The 14,799-nt window shown below is 46.9% G+C and overlaps 1 protein-coding gene across 1 annotated transcript; it reads right to left on the reverse strand.

The window, feature by feature from the left end:
• Nucleotides 1-1,951: 1,951 nt before the first annotated feature.
• LOC144148672 (uncharacterized) lies at nt 1,952-14,311 on the reverse strand. The gene is made up of 5 exons (XM_077680190.1): nt 14,028-14,311; nt 12,966-13,202; nt 12,336-12,381; nt 10,467-10,544; nt 1,952-2,527 (listed from the first exon to the last, which is right to left on the reverse strand). Exons 2-5 carry the CDS (start codon nt 13,192-13,194, stop codon nt 2,110-2,112), a joined length of 771 nt encoding a protein of 256 aa, XP_077536316.1. The 5' UTR covers nt 13,195-13,202; nt 14,028-14,311; the 3' UTR covers nt 1,952-2,109.
• Nucleotides 14,312-14,799: the final 488 nt, after the last annotated feature.

Below are 14,799 nucleotides of genomic sequence, written 5' to 3' on the forward strand. Positions count from 1 at the left end.
GGAAATGATGGCTTTTTTCACTTTCTTGCTCGCCACGAGAAACACCGCGTCAGGGAAGCCTGCCTTCCTGAGCCGCGCTACTTGCTGATTGAAGGAGTGCCCCACACCGTGTGAGCAAGATTTCATCATTGCCGACTTCGAACAGGCCACTGCAATACCCTCCTTGGCTATTTTGGAGTGGTTTGAAGAAAAGCTAAGAAGTGGCTTCTCTGAACGGGGCGAAAACAGCCAACAGACATGATCCTTTTGAAAAGCGAGTTTCAAGTCAAGGTATTGCAAGCTGTTCCCACTCGGAGCCTCGCAGGTGAATTTTAACCCCTTCCCTAGAGTACGAAAAGTATCCAATACTTTTTCTTTAACCATTGTTAAATTGGGACCAGTTGTCAACACCAAATAATCGTCTGCGTACCTGAAAACTTTGATCAGGAAATATGATGTCCCTGACCAGTTCCTTATCGACAGAACCAAGAAAAATAGCGCTCAAAGCAGGGGCTACCCACGAGCCAATGCAAACCCCACTTTTTTGCAAGTACGTCTTTACACCAAAGCCGGCCACAGTGATGCTGTTAAGTAAAAACTCAGCAGTTCTAGAAAGCTCTCCGTTGACATACCGGATGTGTTACGGAAGGCCACTTCGTCATTCTCTGTTGTGATACACTTTCGGGCACACTTCATCAAGTAATCTTGGGGCATTGAATAGTAGGGTTCCTCTACATCTATGCTGGACCAGGAACAGTTTTGGGTGTTCAGGGATGACAAGTAAGAAACCACTCACTCCGAGTTGGTTACTAAAAAAGGGTCGTCTACACTCAAAGAATTCAACATGCGCTGCAAAAAGCCTGCTACCCCGAGCTGCCACGTATGACGCTCTGACACTATTGCTCGGAAGGGAATATCTTGCTTGCCTGTTTTCGCGGAGAAGAACTCATCGAGCACCGCTTCCTTTGCCATCTTAACTTCACATGCTAACTTCTGAAAGTTGCATTGCTTCAGGAGCTCTGTAGCTCTCTTTTTTTGTTTTTTGGGAAGTCACCTTTGTTTTTTCACAGGAGCCCTTCACTCAACTATCCCTTCATCGCGCAAATGTAGTGTATATATATATATATATATATATATATATATATATATATATATATATATACAAAGAGTAGTGTACTCTAATATTGAGATGCAACGAAATCAGTTTTCTTTATTGCGCTATCGTCCAGACAAACCCACGGTTACTTTATTGTTGAGGCCTCTTGAAGTGGTACTTCATCTGGCTACATGCTGCTTGAAACAATTGCTTTTGCTGGAGAATGTGCTCGTTAAAGTTGTCGCGCTTCCGGCGGAAGTCGTACCTGCCGTTCTGCCTGGACAAGTTCGTCCTAACTTTGTATTCCGTAGCATGACGCACCTTGTTCAGCATGCGTACGACCTCATAGCAGTTTCTAACTGGACGGTTCAAAACAAATCCACGACGTATAGTTATCCAGACAAGGACGGCGTGGGCGAAGGAAGTTTTATGAAAAGTTTGGACAGTCCTGTAAAATCCGGAACGTTTGGTAACCCTAAATGTAGCACGCTACACACCAAAATCTCCCAAGTGCTGGAAAGTACCCTTCCACAAGACGTCACAAAAGAACGTTGAGGGGGAGCATCTTCGGTAATAAACGCCACTATGTTACATTCATGCCAGTTTGATGTTCATAGTTGTGCTTTTGTGGTCTGAACAATAAAAGTCCAAATTTGGGGAAAAGATCATCTGGCAGTCTTGCTGTGCTGCTGGGGTCATGATACCTTCAGTGAGTAAAAACCGCTTTTCGAATGGTAAATTGTATACTATATTACTGAATCAACCAGCTGAGCAATACAAATCACTCAGAGGGTGTGGTTATCCCCAAAAAAACCCCACTTCCTTAGGGGGGATGTTCACGAGTGAAAGTAAAAACGAACTTCCGGTACTCTCTCACATGTTTCGAAAAACGTCATGTATTGTAGCACATACAAACAAAAGTAGCACAACACACGCACAAAAACCCAACTTCAGAATCGACAAACATACAGATCTTCAACAATCTACAAAGAAAAAGACGAAGATGTTCACGCAGAAAACTTTCTCGTCAAAGGTCACATAACAGCACATTTATCGTTGTTTTGCTTTGCGAGGCTGAGGCGGTATTCTTGCATGCTCTTCTCCTGTGCTTCTAACGTTGCTGCCATAGTCGTCGTCACCTGCGTCAGAGTCTGCGCGTTCATCCTCTGCGTTTCTGCCATGCCCTGCTGCACTGCCTGCAGCGTCTCTCCGTGCATCTTGGTCGTCGTTTTCATCTGTTCATTCATCACTTTCATTGTTTCCTGGTGCATTTCAGACTGTTTAGTCATCTGCTCACTCATCGTAGCGAGCGTACCCTTGTGCATTGCACTCATTTCTGTCATCGCGTTTGTAACAGCACCTAGTGTCTTGTCTTGACTTTGCTGCATCGCCATTAGCATTTCCCTGTTCTTGTCACCGTCCATCCTCTGCATCGCCATAACCATCTGCAAACTGCAAAAAAAGAATGTAGTGGGCGCAAAATTTAGGACCAGAATCTTTACAGAACAAACATCTCAACAAGCTGAAAAATGGCCTCGACGTCTGGTCTTCAGAAGATTCACAACTCACACAGCATACACCAAACGTTGTTCGTCACGGCGCAGCTTGTGAAGAATTGATAATAGAAATTTATCTTCCACCGATCGGTGAGAGCACCTCAGAGCATAGAATATTGACGCTATATTGATTAAAGCCAACTCGTTGATTCCTCAGTTTTATGAAGGTAGGGCCTATCCCTTTCAGTGGGTATGCTCTACTCCATTGGTGCGTTGCTATTAGACATGAGGGCTTTTATATTTAGAGCAAACATTGCTTGATCCAGTAAATAGGCGTCAGTACACTGTACAAGTCGGTATCCACCGGGTCACGTGGTTCTGTCCCAAATTCACTCGTCTCCGTGCATTCTCGCCCCGTTCAAATAGGACACCAACCTCCGTTCCTGCCCAAAAGAACGGCATTAATGAAGCTGATCCCATTCATTTAACTCAGGCATCCATCATCTGCCGTATTACTTCATCTTGTACCTTCCCCCAACTGACGCGAACAAGGTAACAATTAATTGTTTCAAACGGAAAATGTTCAAGGTTTCCCTGCCGCTCCACCCGGCCCTTCCACTGCCAGGCTGGAGGCCACCGGCATGTACAACACGGCACAGGAGCTTATAGAAGCCCAGAGTTGGCCAACTTGATGGGCTAGCCAAAACACTTCTGGGAACACATATATTTCAACGCCTCCAACTCGATGCACATATCATCACAGCTTCCAAGTTCCCTCTCCCACTGGAAATTCACGCCAACATCACGATCCACCATCTTCTCCGAAACGTGCACCCTACCCCTGGTGACCCCGTCGAGAACTGTAACACGTGACACAAGACCCCAGTGGAATCGCCCAACCACTCAAAACAAATATAAATAAACGTTTTTCATCCTCCTCCTCCTCCTCCTCATCCTCTTGCACGCCTGGGCCGCAGGACACAGACACATTTAGCATAATAGCGCTCACTTATCCCCTCGAGAGCACATATCAAGCAATATGCCCCACCAGCCACCACAGCACCTTCCTCCCATCACCCCAACCTCTCCCACCCATGCATCCAACAACCATCCTTCTAGATAAAATATTTGTTGAGACATTCTTTACACATGCAATGAGGCAACTAAGCACTACTACCTTGACAGGACAGTCTACTCTCCTCCTCACGGTAAACTAAACAGACCACAGGCTATCACACTCCGCATGCTTCAGACAGGATCGTATCCAAACTTGGCTTTATTTCACTCCATCAATCCAGACGGCTATAGACCGGACTGCCCGAGATGTGGACAGATAAGTAATTTAGAACACAGGCACCGAAGGAGAGTGGAGCGCTGCGCTACGAATCTGCGAGTTTTCGCGTCAGTTGTGGGCTGTCCAGAGAGCCCCCGATGCGGCGGTGAAGCTTGGCCTTCCCGCCCCAACGAGGGAGCGGCCCGAACTCCATCGCCCACCTGACAAGGGGGTCATCGGAGTCTCTCAGGACCACCAATAAAGTTCCTTGTCTGTCTGTCTGTCTGTCTGTTCCATCTCCTTAGAAGTCCTTACCACGGAATACGAAGGGCCCACTCCGATTAGACGGGTGATAACAATGTGCAGCCCGGGCTTACGTAAATAGCTGCTCCATCATGGGCAAGCAAAACGCGTAGTATTGGAGGGCTGTCTTTCTTAGATCGCGCTCTCTTTTCGTTCTCTTCATGTAAACTGAGCGCTCCTTCTGCCGTCACATTATACGGCAAAGAAGCCTCAGAACGTCCAGGCAAAGGCGTAAACGAAGATTTTCTCCTGAATCTAAGATTCGTTCTCTAATCGCTTGCATGGATGGCGGCGATGACAACTACAATTATTATTCTGACCATGATTGCTTTGGGCGAGTAAACAATGACGGAGAATTTTTCTTAAACAGCCAACGCTGCGAAAGACCACCGAAGTATACTTTGACGCACTTAAAGGAGCCATGAAGAGAAAATGCAACTTCGTGTAATTTGAAAGAACTAGGACTCATTATCTCACTCAGCTCCATTACAGCCCCAAAAGATGTTGTTTTAACGAAAAAAAAGCAAGAAGTATTTAAAAACTTTCAGGTTTTGCGCCACAGTGACGTGTTATGAGCAAGAATGACGTCATACGGGCCAACAATAAAGCATAATTTTCAGTGCGTTAACTGCACGTTAGCATTCAATTGATGCGGTCAACTGGAACTAGAAGCTCCATTACAGACGTCCAGTCATGTGTCGTCGGGACAGGTCAGTTAGGCGGCTGCCAATCGCACAAGCAAGGTTCCATGACGTCATAGAAAAGTTGGAAGAAATGGGCTAGGGGGTCGCGACAACTTCACACGTTTTCTTTAATATCTCCGTTATTTGTTCGAAGATTGCGATGATATTGGTATCATTCTTAGCGGGACTAAGCAGTCTTTCTAATAAACCCAACTTGTATTTTGTCTTCATGGCTCCTTGAAATGCATATGCTTTAGATGTCTGACACTGGGTTTGCAACACAATAGGGATCTTTTTGGTCAGGTCCGGAATTCATTAAGGCCTCCTGTATGTAGTTATGCATTAACACATGCAGGCCAACACACCAACATGCCATCCATCCTACCTTTGCGACCCGCTCAGTATTTACTGTCAAGCTCCAGCCAAACAGCACCACATTCCTTGATAATGCATCCTCCTACCCCGAACACCTCATGCGAGCAGTGAAGGATATGCGCTGGCCAGCTGGTGCCCCAACCAGTGTTGCCGAATGGGCCTCCCCATTCCATTCCAATACCGTTTTGAGGAATTACACCTTGTTGTCCGTCACAAACTCGAGCGTACGACGCCTAAACGTACCGTATTGTCGCGAAGCCCCCGTCCCGTTTGCTTTTTATATTTTTTAGCATCCCTCTTCAGCCACCGAGGCCCCGCTTTTCTAAGAAACGCATGCCGAGTGTGTTGGCCCGTCGGCCGACCCGGGAGACGCGGCTCTCGAGAGGGACCATCGACGCATCTTGTATTACCGCGCGCACTGGCGTCTCCGACCCACGTTGCGCGCCTACGCGGGCCGCTCTGTTCTCCGACACCCGGTGTCGTCCAAACGGCCGCCTGTCTTTTCTCCTTTTCGAGTTTGTATACCTTTACTTTATTCTCTCCAGTAATTCTTTTGCCAGAAACGGACGCCTTCGAGTTTGAACTTTGTGTCTTCTGTGTGTGATCTTTTCCTTTTCACTTTGGCGGGGACATGTCTGATTGGAGCTAAGAAGCGTCTTCCTGATTGGCTGCGGGTGTGCCTTAGCCTTTTTCCACGCAGTCCGCACACGCTAGGATGCGCTTTTTCCCCCAATGCGTCCCCCCAAAGCAAATATAACGCGGCCCCTCTGGCGATTGAGGGCGGCGTGCGGCCTGCACCAGGACTCTCTTCAAAAACTCTGCCGCCCGTCGTCGTGCCCTCCCGCCGGGAGCCCTTCGCCCGCCAGCTATGTCCCGCTAAGTACTCTGAATCTTTTGACTGTCTTTTTCATCTATGTAATAAGTGTAATTGTTTCAAGTTTGTATGTGCTAAATGTCACCAATGTCATCAGTAAATTAAACAAGTTAACCTTTAAAACTTCTTCGACGCCTCGACTTTTTTCCTCCAAACGGCGTGCTTCCGTAGCGGCAGTATGTAACCAAAATACTACGTTACAGTATTTTTTTTTCATTTTTATTGTACAGCGCCTAATTCTTGTTACAGTCGTCCGATTCATTCAGTTCGGTTCTATTCGCCCGGAGAAAATGCTTGAACTCTCTCGAACGAAGAGGCGGTAACACGGCCACTTGCCGGCTCGCCGGCAAGAAAATACTAAAATAAAAGCTCTGCCGCTCAGCTTTCACCGAAGCTTCGAGTTCTTCCGAGGGGGCGCGCGTGGCCTTGCCACTGGTAAAGTGCGCCGACGCCGATGATTCCATAAGGGAGAAAGAGGGAAGCTCTTCAGTCGACGGCGGCGGGCGCGTTGTGTGTTGTGCCCTCTCTCTCCGCGCCAGCACGGTTATAAAAAAAGAGAAGCCGCGCCTAAGCAAACGAGCTACGTTTGGACGTCGTAATGTGACAACGGCATCTCCCAGTTTGTGTACCACACCATCGGCGACCCGCGCCCTGGAGGACTCCAACGTACTCCCGGGCCTCGAATCACCGTGATCGTCTCGGACGGCCTGGCCTACAACGAAGCCACGCTTCACAGGTAGCCGAATCGCCCCCGACAGCGGTGCATCGTCCGGCCCGGTCGGTAGATATTGTGGGACTCTGTCTCTCATATGCATCGAACTGTTCGTTTTCTTTTTTAGTTAACTGCTCTACTTCGTAATATCTATTAGTTAACGCTCCTGATTGTATCAATTTGTCTAATTTTGAACTGTTTCTTGCATTTGTATTCGATCTAAGTTGTCTCTCATTAACGTTACATTACCTCGTGCTTGTGCAGTATTTTGCCTGTTTAAATATTAGTATTTGTGCTATTTTCGTTCAAGGCTCTGAAAATCTCTGACTCATTCTTGCCGCTCTAATCGGCGAAAGCCGCACATCAGACGGCCACCCCCTTCGTCACCTGTGCCCTGTAGATTAGGTGGGGTTGTTTGCTCGCTTGAGTCGACCCCCCACATTTTCTAACAGCGCACCCAATTAAGGAAACGGTGACATTGTCATTCCATTCCTTTGAATTCGTCGGAATTACAGTAGTTAGCCCATCAGTACTCGTGGAGTGGACGGGGAGTTCAATTCCATTCCTTTAATTCCTCAACGTAAAAACTGTCTTAGGTGCTCTATCGAGTTACAGAGGAACGCAGAAAGAATCTGACGTTATCAGACGGGTTCAAAACTGCAAACGTATGCAAAATGTGTCACCTGTCACCGAAGTTGGAAGGTGGCAGCAGGTTGGTTACATATATCGTGCAGAGCAACTACCCAATGCAAAAAATTACCTTCCGTTACTTCCCATTCCCCCATGCACGGCCTCCGGGCCTCCCCTTTCCTCCAATAAAGGCTTGAATCAATCAATCAAATCCGTTGCTAACGAAAGTCTAGAGTAGCGCGAAAGCTAAAGGTGCGTCCAACTTTCGCTGAAAGTGCGTCTGACCGATCCTCAAGCCAAAAAAACCCCAAACTGCAAGCGCAGAACGCACTCATGCGACGATTTTTCGCTCACAAAATAAACGCAACTACGAACGATCTAAATGTGCACCGCTACGTCGTTTAAGAGATAAAGGTACACTGTTGTACTTGTTCATCATGATCGACGCGTGTGTTGTCTTATTTAGAACCGTTCGTTTTTTGCTATTTTCAAGTAATCGTTTTGACCGGACGGAAGTCCTGTTTCAGAGAGAGAGAGAGGGAGAGATAGAGAGAGAGACTTGATTTTCGGTCCCCCGTTCCACGCACGCGTCGTGTGTGTAAAGACCTTATCAGAGCTTTTCAGTCGAGCAAACCGTCTAAGAGGGAATGTGTTAGTTTTTTGACAGAATGCGATCGGTCCCACTAAAAAAGGTTGCGCTTTAAGAAGGGGTAGTGTCCCACTGCCCCTTTTTATTGTATTTGCATGTTTGCATGTTCTAACGGTTTGTTCTTGCGCGACGCAAGATGAAGCAGCTGTCATGACAGCTGTCATGCTGTCATGTCAAGCATGAAGCAGCTGTCATGCTTGATGTCATGCTTTTTTTTGTTTTGTTGCATAGTCTGTGGCGTGCCATCTTGCCATCTGCTTTGCGTACCGTCATCCCAGCGTAATTAGTACGCTGTGGATAGCGCACCGGCAAGTCGCGCGGAGCTTCTGCATGTACACGCATTCGAAAGGCTTATACTTGAATGATTTCGAGTGAATTTACAGCGCTGAGCACTAATGCTACTGTACCTTGCAACGCGAGCGACGGGAAGGCAGCGACACGCAACACCGATAACAGTTTTTGCATTCACCGTACGAAAATCGCCGCCGCTTCCACGTTGACCTCCATTTCGATTGTTTAGTGAGGACAATATTTATGACCCCCTAATTTAGAGTGACAGAACCAGATGGTGGCGGGTGCCCAGTGAAAATAAAGAAGTATGGTCAGGCAGTTTGTTTCCATGAACACGCAACCGATATGCACGAAGTCCTCATCAAAATTTTCAAATTAGACCTTCCTACCTGCATAGTGGCGATGCTCTAACTTTCAAGCCGACGACTAAGGCTTCAGTAATCAAATACGTTTGTACCCAGGCGCAAAGGTAACGTGTACAGAAGCACAGCAACCGAACCACGAACAAGTTTGGCACAACTGGAGGAGAGGTCCGCACATTCGGATCGAAGCAAAGCGCGGTGTCGCACTGCTGAGCGCTGTCAAAGCACTCGGTTCTGCATTGTCTTATATAATATCTAGTGTAATCGTATATCCCAGCTGCCCACTACCGTAGCCACAGTAGCAGAGCGTGGAAGTAGAAAGCTTAATAACACATCCGAAGCTCGCTTCTCACACTTATGGCGGGTGCCGGCCACGCAAATCTCTCACTTACAATTTTCGTTTTGCTGCCTCGGTTTTCATTTTCTGGAGCCCCGGGAACGCGCTGCAATACACGGACAGACGGTCGACAGGTCGCCGCCGTGTTCCCGCGAGATGCCACCAAGTCGGCTTACAAGCTACAAGGCTATTCATTGCGCGCCGGGTACGCAGGGTGGGGGAAGAACGCCAAGCAGACTCGTTGTGTTATGTTCCATGCGCGAACGCTTTGTATTTTTAGCACCAAGATTTCGCGGGATCAGCTTGCGGTGAGAAACACCGCGGCTTCGGATGCGCGCCGTTCGTATCCCCCCCACTTGCTTCTCGATGCTATTCCCCGCCTGCTGGCCTGACCACACGGCCCCTGCCAATGAGAGAGACGCCGGTCTGCTATGAGCGCCACGCACAGCTGTGCAGAGAAAGCTGTGCCTCAAAAGGACTGTCGAACAAGTAGGAGCCGACCTAACGCCGCCACCGGCCAGACGCGCTTGCGCCGCTTAAAGTTCACTTTCACAAGCGCTGCTGCAGGTTCCGCGGATTCAGTTACTCGAGATGGCGGGTAAGCGTTCTCGTTTTCGTCGCTGCTGCAGCCTTTGAGATTAACGACGCAGTCGTTGCCACAGACTAATTAAGTAGTCGGAAGGCGCAAGCAATGGGGACGCCGTCGTCTAAAAATCCCCCTTCCACTTCTATTCAATCCCCGGAAAAAGGCGCTTAATGCCATTCCCATTTCGATCCTCCAAGCGTTGTCCTCATTCCATGGCCATTCCATTCCGGCATCTCAAAGAGTTGGAATGAATCCGGTGGGGTCATTCCGATTCCGGAGTTGTAACTCCGTTGCCCTGGTCCCGACACGCAGATATTCCTAGCGGAAACGGCGAAAACAGCCAGCCACACCAGTAGAGCTTCGTATTGAAGGCAGCGGCCACGAATACACTTGCTTCAACTGATACTCTCTCTCTCTCTCTCTCTCTCTTTCTGTCTCTCTCTCTGTCTGTCTGTCTGTCTGTCTGTCTAACTCTCTCTCTCTCTCTCTCTCTCTCTCTCTCTCTCTCTCTCTCTGTCATCAATACAAATTTTAAGATTTATTCTTCCAACCGATAAGACCCCCTTATAAATTTCACTTTTTTCTTTGGGATTTAGATTAAACTTAAAATTTGTGTTCGCCCACTGTATTAGAAGGTTCTGTAATATACTCCTGGTATATCCGAGTAAAAACATGTCGGGGGTCAAACATGACTTGTTTGTACATTCCAGAATACCTGTTTGTCCGATAATTACGGTCTCTTTTATATTTCCTTTTTGGATGTAAAGGGTGGGTAAATGAAATCCCGCAAGCAACCTGTGTATTCAAACTATTTACTCACATTTCCAGGGTGTTTCCACGACCATCTCCACAGTTGTTGCCAATAGCCATCGTCTGCGGCATTGCTACGGGCAAAGCACTGAAATACAAAGAGAAGCGTATGGCAGAAATATGTCTTTTTGCTGTTTATTCCGACCTATAAAAAGAAGTGAAAACGGTGGTGGCCCTGAAAAGATGTTCCGCCTTGACAAGATCATGAGAAGTAAAGCGACTGTCGCATTACAGAAATTTAACTTTGAATCGTAACAATAAAAGTAAAACTTATACGCCCGTTTTGTTTCTTTTTGTAGATTTACTCAGAACTGATAGAGCATCACATTTATTTCCAGGGGATCAACAGTGCCCATTGACTAATTTCGTCATGGATTTTCACAGTGATTTTCCGCGTCATGGTTGTTGTAGCAGAAGACAAATAACAAATACAAGACAAGGTTGTAAGAAGATAAGGTTGTAGCAGAAGACAAATAACAGGTGGAAAAGTGCTGCACCGAGGCGCCTTAATCTTTTCATCTTGTTTAAAAACGCTCGAAACTGCGGAGTAATTTCACTTAGCTACAAATGACAATATGTAAATGTCAGTATTGATATTTCTTGATTACTCACATTTAAATCCCATCGCGCTACTGCCTGCACGTGCTACCATAAGCATCGATAACCTACCTTAGTTTGTTTAGCGTCTTTCCGTCTAAGCAAGACACCAGCATTTTTGAGTTGCCATTTTCTGCTTTTTTCCTCCTAACCTTCTTGTTGTCCCGCGGGCACAGCCCGAATGTATGCATAGACCCCCATCTTACTCTCTTTCTCCCCGTTTGCAATGAACTTATATGATGAATGTGATCTAGATCGCTATGGTAGTAATGTTATGTAAGCCTTTGACGAAGGCAAGGCCCTTGCCGATACGTAGGTAAACGTCCTTGCTATTATTCTTCCCTGTGTGTCAGATTTTTTGCTCTTTCATATTGTATGTGCATGTGCGTGCGTGTGTGTGCGTGCGTGCGTGTGTGCGTGTGTTTGTATGTGCATGTGCGTGCGTGTGTTTGTATGTGCATGTGCGTGTGTGTGTGTGCGTGTGTTTGTATGTGCATGTGTGTGTGTGCGTGTGTGAGTGTGTGTGCGTGTGTGTGTGTGTGTTTGTATGTGCGTGTGTGTGTGTGTGTGCGTGTGTTTGTGTGTTTGTATGTGCATGTGCGTGTGTGTGTGTGTGCGTGTGTGTGTGTGTGTGTGTGTGTGTGTGTGTGTGTGTGTGTGTGTGTGTGTGTGTGTGTGTTATACCCACAGATTGTACACAACCGCATAGGTAGAAGCGTTTACGAAAAAGTTTTATGAGCCGTCATGTATGCCTCTTTCGGACGATATTCTGTGGTTCGCGTAGCCAAACCGCCTGTCTTGTTTGTGTAGTTACGCACCTAAATAAAATTATTAATAAATTATCCGTTGTGGTATTATCGTTTTATTCATTGCATGAAAGAATTGATTTCATGGCGATATGTGATTTCAATAAAGGAAAAAAAAATGTCACGAACTTATGTACGCTTTTATCTGGGTCCATCCGCCCGTATTTCATCACAAAGGGAACGGCACGCTTACACCGGACTCAGGTGCTTCAGAATTGACGCATCCAACTAAACGCTGATGTTATTTTCACAATCCGCAACGCTACAACACCAAATGATCGGCCAAAGATTAGGTTTTTGTGCCACCATTCAGGGAGACTCCTGCAAGTCACGTTTATCCCGCATCCCAAAGCGTCGCATGTGCGAGGTTTTACCGCTGTGACCTGTTTCTGGTGAGTGCGTACTACCTGGCGAAAATCGTGTGCAAACTTACACTCTTGGCATAGGGGCTCTCTCACTCCGAACTCATTTCTCACCTGTTCATTGCGGAAGGCGTAGGGGGGGCCGCCGCTATCAGGGGCTCTAGAAAGAAAGCAGTCGTTGCTGTGAGCTGATCCCACAAATCAACTTGAATTTGCCTTATTGTGTGCGGCAGGTGTGCAATTTACACACGCATTCACTTTTTGTTTCAAGCCAGTGGTAATGTTTCGGAAGCAGGTTAAAGGGACCAAACGTGTTGTCTCAGAATGACGTCTTCGTGCGAAGTGCGCGTCCGACCAGACGGAGGAAACAATATTTCGGTAGTGCAAAGCTTAATAGCCAACTTTGTTACCGTCTTTCCACTGGCAATAAAAGGCAATGATATCAAACGAAGGTCTATCTAGCATTATTACTCTAACATTTCTATATTTTTTGTGTACAAGCGCAAGTTAATAGCATAAATTAGATCATCCAGACAATGCAGCGTTTTGAATATTCCCCGTGCATTTGTCATGAATTCGTCAAATCATGCCTTAGTTGCAAGTAGTTCTTTTCCCGCTTCATTGAAAAGTTAAGTGATCGCTCGTATACACATTACTTTGTGGTCACCGGTCCATTCGTTAAAATGAATATTCCGTTCCTAAATAGCCTGCATCCGCAATCTTGAGTATTCGATTCTCACTTACCTTTCTTTTTAAAGCAGTCTAAGAGCTTTCTCGCATTATCATGGCCAAGTACGCTGGCCAGTTGATGCTCGTTCACCTTGTCGATGTCGGCCTCCGAACTCACGCCCACTGACTGTAGGTATTCAAGGAGCTTCTTCAGGAGGTCGGGCGTAATAGTTGGGAGGATGGCACAGACCTTATCCACAAAGTTTACCACTGCTCCTTGCGCAGAACCGGTGTTTTCGGCCATTGCGTTTTCTAGAAAGACCAATATTCTGGCGTTAGTGGTTTGCTGGTGCAGCAGCACTTTTTAATAAAGCATGACACTTAACACTATTGTAAGTACTAAAAGAGAGCTGTCAAAGTATCTATACGTATACTCTACTTATACCACAGTTATGTAAGAAATCGATACCTGGTGCGCCACCAATGACCTAGTTGGGAACTAATTAAAAACTAAGTATTGTTAGTGTACCAACCAGGAGGGTAACGTGGAAGACCGCATAAATGCAGAACATGAATGCAAAGAGTATGAATGCAAAATATAACAGTTCACAGAATATGAATGCAAAATATAACATTTTCTTTTACTTTTCTCCCGTGAGACATTTTTGGCAATTTTCGCAAAATATTGTTCAATGACAAGAATCGGTCGGTAAACTTTGGCACCTGGGGAACTGTAGTTTGAAAATGTTTTCCGCGTTGTCAGGCTTTTGCTCATAATTACGTTTGCCGTACTGCAGAAAAACAGCCATCACACTCACGTGGTTCCTATTCATGTATGCGTAATTGCGATGCAAGGGCAACAAATTCCTAAGAGCACCACAAACAGTATCCATGGTGTGCCTGTGGTCACCGCACGTTTCAAAAGGTAGCAACTCGTTCTGACTATTTCAAAAAGTGGATAGGTTGACGCGCTTCTGCAATTGTAATCTATGTCAGCGCAACAATCCTCTTTGAGATCAGGAATTTTTACGTGCACACAGGCAAAATTATCCGGCAAAAGAAAAAAAAACCTCAGCCCGAACAGGAAAACGATACAATCTGCGCTTAATATAGCATTCACAAAACAAGAAGACTTACCTTTCTCTGTCTACTTCAACCGCGCACTTTTCGAACCGCTATAACTATCTCGTGGTTACTGCGAGCAGGACTTCTGTTGATGTTCTCGAGACAAACCACGTGAAGCACGGGACAAGAGTAGGGGCTGATGCGAGCACCGCCTGCCTTGCGCGGAGCTCAAAAATGGAGCAGAACTACGTTCGCCAGGCGTGTTTATATCGCGAGCGCGGATTGCCCGAGGAGAAGCAATGCAATGCTCTGCCGAAAGCGGAAGTTTCGCGCGCGAAGAGCTGCCCACCACCACCACCACTCTGTCGACTGTAGTGTCCCAAGCGGTCACTGCCGCAAATGGGACATTCTCCTCCTTTCACCCGCGCCGCGTCTGCTTCTAGATTACAAGTAGAGATGGCGCTGTAAGCTGTACAAGTTTAAGGTCCCTGAAATTACTATGGTAGCGCCATCTTTAGATCTCGCCGCCTTTCGCCCTCGCCCGCGCTCCTTTCCTCCTTCGTTTTTTGCCATTTTCTTTTTCGCCGGCGAACGCCGCGCGCCATCGGCCAACGGCCAGTGACGTGGTACCTGGTCCCCGCGTTGTTTATTTTTTCTTCTCTTCGCCGCCACTGTTCATTTAAATTCGCCATTTTAGGCTCAGCTGCCTCGGAGCAGGCCTTATCGAAGCCGCCAGCGTATAACAACCGATAACAACCGAAGAGTCAGCTGCTCGTTTCAAACAAGAGTTGCGTCGGCGTTTTATGTAGCTTCGCGATGCCGAGTTGTTGTGCCTTCGGCTGCT

The sequence above is a fragment of the Haemaphysalis longicornis genome, unplaced genomic scaffold (assembly GCF_048455015.1).
Source record: "Haemaphysalis longicornis isolate Haplotype H1 unplaced genomic scaffold, Haemaphysalis longicornis Haplotype H1 scaffold_8, whole genome shotgun sequence".
Classification (NCBI taxonomy): Eukaryota; Metazoa; Arthropoda; class Arachnida; order Ixodida; family Ixodidae; genus Haemaphysalis; species Haemaphysalis longicornis.

Bases quoted from the DNA above. Each gene is read 5' to 3' on its own strand.
- LOC144148672 (XM_077680190.1), bottom strand. From the start codon at position 13,194: ATGGCCGAAAACACCGGTTCTGCGCAAGGAGCAGTGGTAAACTTTGTG. The intron at 12,382-12,965 runs GTAAGTGAGAAT...CTTTCTTTCTAG, and splicing joins AGACTGCTTTAAAAAGAAAG to AGCCCCTGATAGCGGCGGCC. The intron at 10,545-12,335 runs GTGAGAAATGAG...TTTGTATTTCAG, and splicing joins ACGCCTTCCGCAATGAACAG to TGCTTTGCCCGTAGCAATGC.